The 8,341-nt window shown below is 39.3% G+C and overlaps 1 protein-coding gene across 3 annotated transcripts in view; it reads left to right on the top strand.

Moving 5' to 3' along the window:
• Positions 1–8,341, top strand: part of Fsd1l (fibronectin type III and SPRY domain containing 1 like) — a 65,743-nt gene that overhangs the window by 22,492 nt on the left and 34,910 nt on the right. For all 3 annotated transcript variants that reach the window (XM_026786676.1, XM_013351950.2, XM_013351951.2), the window contains exons 5-6: positions 2,615–2,637; positions 6,316–6,437. In XM_026786676.1, the coding sequence (XP_026642477.1) occupies positions 2,615–2,637; positions 6,316–6,437 (145 nt within the window). The remainder of the gene's footprint in view (positions 1–2,614; positions 2,638–6,315; positions 6,438–8,341) is intronic.

Raw genomic sequence — 8,341 nt, forward strand, 5'->3', positions numbered from 1 at the left:
GAGGGGACCGTGGGAGCCTCTGCAGTGAGCCGTGCCTCCGCTGGACAGAGGGGACCGTGGGAGCAAAGGTGCTTTCATCAGGGGAGAGAAATGAAGAGGGAAGGTGAGACAAGGACGTCCATGTGCCCGCAGTCTGTGCCCAGGGACAAGCCGAAGGATTAGAAGTTATTTGAACTGGCAAGAGAAAAAGGAGCAAGCTGAGGAGGCTGGGTGTGTGTGAAGGTCACGTCAGTGCTGGAGCGGAGAACCACCCTTTGTTTTCTTTCCAATGTTTCCTGGGAAAAGTGTCACTTCTCCTCACTACAGACAATTCTGGTGTCGCTAGCAAAGGCACTGCTGTTAAAGTGGATTTAATGTGGGTCTTATGCCAGAGGAAGCACGATTATTTGGGGAAGTAATATCCCTGGTTACTTACAGTTCTGAAAATGAAGCATGTATAAATATCATCTTAGAGATAACCACAGACCAGACAGGAAGTCATCCACCATTTCTGTGATGTTTCTGAATACCACACTGCTGACATTGATCCCAGACAGCAAAAGAACTGTTCTGTAAATTCTCAGGGAGACAGCCTAGTCGTGCTGTTATTTACTTGTTTACTTGTTTTGAGACAGGGTTTATGTATATTCCAAGCCTACCTTGAGCTATCTATCTATCTATCTATCTATCTATCTATCTATCTATCTATCTATCTATCTATCTATCTATCTGAAGATGACTTTGAACTCCTGATCCTCCTGGCTCCACCCTAAATGCTGGGATTGCATGCGTTTACACCACCGTGCTCATTACGTTGCTGGAGATCAGACTTAGGGCAACATGCATGCTATGCATGCACTTTACCAACTGAACAACGTTCACGGCCCCCAGGTTTTTAAAATGTAGAAACAAGTATTCAAAGTTTTTGAAAAACTCACAGAACATATTAGTTACTGTATCTTTTCATTGTAGACAAAGAATAAGGTTAAGCAAATATTCATTTTTGGTTTTTTATACTTAGTTGGTAATTATGAATGGGAAACAATATTCTTCTAACCAAGTTCAAAACCATCAGGAAATAAAACAGGAAAAGCAAGAAAGAGACCAAGTGCTGCTGTAGTACTGGAGAGTATTGTCATGTCAGTAGGCTAACTTCCTACGTCCAGAATTAACTTCCCTATCCAGATCTGCTCAGCAGAGGCTTCCTCAGATCACTGCGGGTGGGAAGGGCTGTCTCAGTAACACTGACAGAACAGGAAGAACACAACGCATACTCTGTGTGGACAAGCAAACTTCCACAAAAAGTAAGCAATACAAGTGAGCACCTTTAGACTCTTCATCTGGTGTCAGTGTGGAGTGAAGGGTAATGACAGTGGTATTTCCTCCGTATGTCAAGAAGTGTCACGTGCAGAGGAGGGGCCCTGTTCTTTCCTGTAACACCTTATGAAATTCATTTTTAATTCCAGCTGCCATGACAGTACTTTTCAAAACCAATGTAATAGTTGACTAATGCTCTCCTTATGAAAGGAGCTGTGTCAGACGAGGCTCATAACCTAAGGAGATTGGAGAGCCACAGTATTGGATTGACTGATCTATGTAGACCTTGTTTTAAAAACGTTAAGAACTCAAATTCCTTAGTAGAGAAACAAAACAGACAAGGGCACAGAGTTGATTACTGATAATGCTGGAGCTGGAGCCTGTTGTGATCTATATCAAACCTCAGGCTTCGATGGTACTCAGACTAGGTATAAAAATGCCCTGTAGCAAGTAGAAACAATGTTAGGTGTGAAAGAAAGAAGAAACAGAAGCAGCACTTTATGTGGCTAATTTCCACTGGATTGCACTCAGTTACTAAGTATATCAGTCGATATGCTAGCAAAACTGCCATCTTTGTCAGCTGTAATTGTTAACTATGCTTGTTAGCATGGAAGAAAATCTTTTGTTGGATACATTGTATTTTATTCATATATAAATAGTCAAGGACTTTTTATGATTTCATTGTTGTTCTCTGATTGTGTAATACCAGGTAATGACTGTGAACCCTTCCTAAACTTGTATTTCTCTTTTCCAAAAACAAAAGCAGACGATATATGCACTAGGTGTAAGTAGCTAGCTTCTGTGACCTTTCCTGAGGGAGAGACCCACTTGAGATGTTTCTCATCTCCCCTTGTCTGAACCTCTGCTGTTCCAGCACATTCTTGGAGCGAAGGATAGAACTATGGGTTTAGTCTTGTATGCCAGCAGGGACACTTTCATAAACATAAAAACTGCCGGGATCCGTAGAAATGTACATCTATGAAAGAAATTGTTGTGGTTGAAGAATAAAAGACCGAATAAAAGTGAAGGTGTACTTGATAATCTGCTAAAATAATTATAGTCCATGAAATTAGTTGAAATGTTAATTTTTTCTGCTTTTATGGTGATTGATGTGGGGGGTCTTGATTCTACTGTGGTCCTAACATCACTTTATCAAGCTTATATGGACTATCTAGATTTCCTGTCATTTATGTTTTGATGAATTATGGACTAATCTGTTGCAGGGTTTATATGCTAACTTTTCTTGCATGTCTTTACCATTGAACTTGCATGAAAAGCACTAACTACCTTCTTTCTCTTCTCCCTGATTGGCTCCAAGGCTGCCAGACAGATCAAGGATAGGTATGGTATAAAACCTACATTTTTTATTTAAGTGTCAATATTGAAGTCAGAAATGAAATTCAGAAACCATTTTTCTTATAATTCTGTTGATGAAAATAACAATATGTAATTGTTAAGTTCAAAGTAAAGAAAATGTGCTCTGTATATCAGAGAATAACCAGTAAACTCTTTAAGGTCACATTTTAATTTGTGAAAATTACATATCTCTAAGAGAATTTCATTTCTGGTGTAATACTATAGTTAGCTTTAGTTTTAGAATAGTTGTTAATTAGTTTAGTATTGAAGATTAATCTATTTTGAATAATTTAAAGTACATCTTGCTTGGATGTAGTTTTTTTGCTGCTGTTCTTAAATATAGGTGGATCTTGTTTTCAGAGAAGCCCAGTGCTGCCAAGTGTCTGCAGGAGCTAAGGCTCTTCACTGCTGTCCTGGTTAACACCTGTGTGTTTCTCTGTCCTCTTCTGGAGCCACCCCCTTCTTCTAATGCCACCACTATCTTGCTTTTATACTGTAGGGAAAAACTCAGGAAAACTATTAAGTACCTTGGCTTAGAAGGTGTCTCTCATTGTAGAGTTTGGACTATAAAAGGACATTTAGCACTTGTAGAACAATGTGTGCGTGTTGAAGGAGCTGAGCTAACATGTGGTGTCACTGGCCTTCCTGACAAGTCATTGAGCATTGTCTGTAGTTTGTAACTTAAGGTTTTTATCTCATGATCGTGAGAGTCTCTGACAGGCACAACTCTTCAGTCTCTTCAAGTCTAGATCAGTTTATTCTTCATCAGATAATTCGCAGAAACACTCAGTGTGGGTTGTGGGAGAATCGGTGTTCCTTGTTCATTTGGAGAAATTTTCTACTGTGTTTCTTTTGTGGTTATTTGACAATGGGGTAGAGGGGACAAGATTTACATAGTGACAAAGCAGTCTTAGCACAAATACCAATGTCCATTTCTGTAGATTTTATATTATGAGGTGATTAATGATGTGGTTCATTAAGTTCTGGCTATAGGAAGATCACTAGGGCTTTGCCATCATCCTGAGAGATGACTCACTATTTGCTAGGCTGCTCCTGAACTCTGGGTTCAAGCATGCCTCCTGCCTCAGGCCTCAAGTAGCTAGGATGTAGTTTCACACTCTGTGCTCAGTGAGAAGTACTAAATGAGGAATGGGTGAGAGAGAGGAAGTCCTTGATAAGGTAGATTTGTCTGCTGAGGTTAGCCAGGAACAAGTGTCTTACACCCAGGCTTGATTATTATTCCGTACTAGCTACTATTCTGTTATACCCTACTGTGGTTCCTGATTTTTCTGGTTTAAACATCAATCCTAACCAGGCTTTGGACTGTCCAAAGAATCTTGAGAAACTTTGTCAAATCTCTCCTTCCTTTCAGGGTTTGTTTCTGTGCTTCTCAGCCCCATCTTTACTCCTGATGACCTCTGTTCAGGTTTCTTTGTCTGAACTTAATTTCAGCGCCAGCTTTGATGTCTTCTTTCTTCATTGAACAGTCCCATCTTCGCCTCTTTCTCAGTCAGCCTCTCGAGGAGATCGCATCCGTATTCAGGTTAATGCTCAGGAATCTGAGTTCTTTGTTCTGTTTTGTTTAAAGCCTCCACTCTTTTCTCTGGATACCCACAGAGCTTTGCACCTTGTCAGAAGAACATTTCTAGGTCTTGACCTATTTTTTAAAAAACTTGATTAAATGTGTTCATCTCTTTTGTAATTTTTTTCTTGTGAAATTAATAACAGTGGGAGGAGTTTTAATTCAGCTTCTAAATAATTTAAGAAAGTCAAATGAATTAAAACATATACAGCATGGTTTGAGAATGTCTTATCAATTTTAGATTTTTATTTTTGACTTTAAATATATTCAGTTTAAAATAAATACACTTTGTTTGCTTTTTTAATATTGTATCTCTGAATTGATTCACATAAGGTGTTTTATTTTGTTTTGGTTTTTTTGAGAATTGAGTTTCTCTGTGTAGCTGTGGCTGTCCTAGAACTTGCTCTGTAGACCAGGCTGGCCTTGAACTCAAAGAGATCCACCTGCCTCTACCTCTTGAGTGCTGGAATTAAAGGTATATGCCACCACTGTCTGACAGTTCGTATAAGTTTTTAAGGTTTTTTTTTTTACTATAATTTATTATTATTATTTTTTTCTATTGTGGTGAAATTTCTACTGCATTTTTGGGGGCATTCTCTTTTCTTTGTGTTCATTGTTGATTATGTCAAATTTAGTTTTTGTAGATATTATAGATTTCAGCATTTCTCATTAAGCAGTTGTTCATCGGGTTTAGAAGAAACCCAATTTACTGATTGAGATCTGTGAACTGTCTCATCTCAGTGCCATGCTCTAGACTTTTAAATGATACTCAGGGCTGTACAGACCAGCTCGTGCAAAGCTGAGCCTTCGTGACTACCAGTGAAATGGAAGTCGTTCTTTGGGAAGCAGCAGCTTAGCTCTGTGCATGTGGAGGACAGAGTGCACATTTGGTTTCTGATGCAGTCAGGCGGTGTGCGTTGTCTTCCCCATGAACTGATTGCAGTGTTGTACTTTTATTGAAAAACTAATTGATTGCTGCCTTTTCATTGTTATAGCACAGTGATTACTTTGTTTTTAAATGAAGTAAAATAGTTGAATTTAGCAACAGCTTGCCATCAGCAAATTTGCCATGTTTCATCCCTTGATCTCTTGGTGGCAGATCCGGTTGACGATTCTTTCATTCTCTTGGTCCTGCAGCACTCTGTGTAGCCTCTCTCGAGCTGTATATGAGGAAGAGAACATTGGTGAACAGTACTTCTGTATCTTTCTCTTGTTTTCTTCAAGGATAGTGCAGGACTGACTGTAATATTTGTAAAAAAAAAATTATGGTGAAATGAAAAAATGCAAATTATGATTAAGTCACAAGTTAATTGAATAAGAGTTTCTTTTCTTTTTTGTATGTGGAAAAAGAATTCTCTTACTTGGGTAGCTGAGGAGAAGCAGGTACAATGGACACAATTAAGTGGCTTTCATTTTTCACATCAGCCTATGAGTTTCTTTCAATTTTCAGTTTTAACTAAGAACTTTCTATCTTCCATACTTTGATACAGTAAAATCTGATTTGCCTTGATTCTCATTTTGTATTTTACTGCACAGTTATCTGAGTGTTTATTGATCCCCTGGACTGCCTCTCATGGTGTCTCTCCGTAGTTGATGCTGTAGAGAGGGTGGTATCTTGGTAGAATGGAGCTCACCCCTAATGACCTCGGTTCTCCCCTTTGCCGCCCACGGCCTGTCATTAGCAGGTACTGCAGTGTAACGTTAGGTCCTTCTGCCTCTGTCGTGTGGAGGGCACGTGGTGTAGCAGTAGCTGGGAGGATGTTTGGTGAAGATGAGTGAGGCCAGCATTAGGAAGCCAGTGAGACTGTATACAGAGGTCCTGATGGATGGGATCTTGTGAACAGTGTTTATATTACATGTTGTTTATTGTGATACCCATATGTCTGTGATATTTTATAAAAATGGCCGGAATTTCAGTTTTTGTTTCAATTTTCAAGACAAAGTAAATTTCTATTTGAATGCCTTTGTTACAGTTTCTACAGTCACTAAGTGAAGTAATTTTCATCTTAATTTTATAAATTATGTAAAATTTGTTACTTTGCATTCATTTATTTAAAAAAGTTTGTCTGTGTTTACCATAGAGTCACAATGGCTTCAGCCTTTCGCCTTTCTTTGAAACCAAAAGTCAGTGACAACATGACACATTTAATGGTGGATTTCTCTCAGGAAAGACAGATGCTGCAAACTTTGAAGTTTTTGCCAGGTAAATACATTATTACATGGGAACTTTCAAATATAACATATTACAGGATTTTTCTATAATGAAATATTTTGTTAGTATTGTTTTAATTCTATTTTTGTATTTTTAGTACTAAGTAGTATTTCCATCACCAAGTAAACTGTTAGTTGATGTGTAACATTATTAGGACAATGGTGACTGGGGTTTTATGTTCTGAGATTGGCTGTGTTGTTGTTACTGTTCTGACTCTCATCCTTGTCTCATACACGCTGACCACACTTTCCCTCCTTCCAGTCCTCCCACGTCAACTCCTCTGTTTCCCATAAAAAAACACCTCCTGGGGATAGCCACTGAACATGGTCTAACAAAATACAGTAAATCTGGGAACAAACTCACGTAACTGGACTTTGTGAACAGGAAGTAACTGATTACACAAAGCTATTCCTCCTCTGTATACATAATCAGAAAGACCAGGATAATAATCCTAGTGCTAAAGAAGCATAGAGGAAGAGCTGGCGTTTATGGCAGAAATTATGAGCTGCAGAGGAATATGTAGAAGGAAAGGTGAGAGAAAGGAGTGTAGCTGAGAGGAAGAGGGAACACTGGTCAGTGGGTGGCTCTACGTATGTCTGAGGCTTCTGACAACACTGCTTTGTCTTACGACTTTTCCACATTATAAGGGTGCTAAGTGATACATTCAGCAGAGACCATGTTTGGATGTCCGTCTCTTTCTGGGTCAGTGATGAGCAGTAGGATGTGCTTCCAATGGGGGACAGCAGCAGGAAGCCACTGTTTCTGTGAGCCTTGCAGAGAGCCGCTGTGTGCAGCGAGCATGTGTGGATAAGCCGTAACGCACCCCAGACGAGGCTTATGAATTTTTACATAAGATATTGTCAAGTGATGGTTGCCTTAATGTGACAAAATGCAGTTGTGATTGAAGAACATCTGTACCATCCTTTCATTCATGGGGCTCACCTGGCACACAACTGGTATCAATAGGCAAATAGCATTTCTAGAGTTTGGGAATACCAGATACTTTAAATGGTTTGAGCAATTCAATCTGACACTTGGAATTTCCTTGGGAAAAGACTGGGTTTAATTTAGTTTTGAAAATTTGAAATTTTAGTATCAAAATTCTGCTGATTACCAGTTAACTTTTTAGTACGCACAAGTTCACTTGTGAGCTTGTGATATTGCCTAGTGGTAGAACACTTGCCTAGCATATATAAGACAACACTGCCAAAGAAAAAGACCCAAATGTTCACCTGTAGGGAGTGGAAGAGGGGCTTAAATTTCATACTGGGAAGTAGATCTCGGAATTTTTTAAAAAATTATGTTTTCTCTTTTTTCTATAATCAAAACACTTTTACATTTATTTATTCATTTGTTAATTGTAGTTCAAGAAGTTTTCTTTTTTTTTTTTTTACTTTTTATTTATGTTTTTTTGAGGCAGTGCTTCTCTGCACAACAGCCCACCTGCCCTGGAACTAGCTCTTATAGACCAACCAGGCTGGCCTCAAACTCAGAGATCCTCCAGCCCCTGCCTCCTGAGTACTGGGATTAAAGGTGTGCACCACCTGTCTTTATTTTCTTTTTTATTTAAACATTTTTTTCATTTATTTTACATACTGCCCAGTTTCCCCTCCAGCCTCTCCTCCTGTCCCTTCCCTTCTCCCATCTACCCCCTCCCCCTCTACTACTCCGCCAAAGAGTAATATTTTGTAAAACACTTAGGAAAAAGAATTTTTTTTTATTGAGAAAAAAAATTTCTGCCTCCTCCCAGCCTCCCACTCCTCCCATCCTCCCCCCACTCCTCTCCCCCTCCCTCTCAAGTCTGAAGGGCAGTCAGGGTTCCCTGCCCTGTGGAAAGTCCAAAGTCCTCCCCCCTCCATCCTGGTCTAGGAAGGTGAACATCCAAACTGGCTAGG

The sequence above is a fragment of the Microtus ochrogaster genome, linkage group LG5 (genome assembly GCF_000317375.1).
Source record: "Microtus ochrogaster isolate Prairie Vole_2 linkage group LG5, MicOch1.0, whole genome shotgun sequence".
In the NCBI taxonomy this organism is placed as follows: domain Eukaryota; kingdom Metazoa; phylum Chordata; class Mammalia; order Rodentia; family Cricetidae; genus Microtus; species Microtus ochrogaster.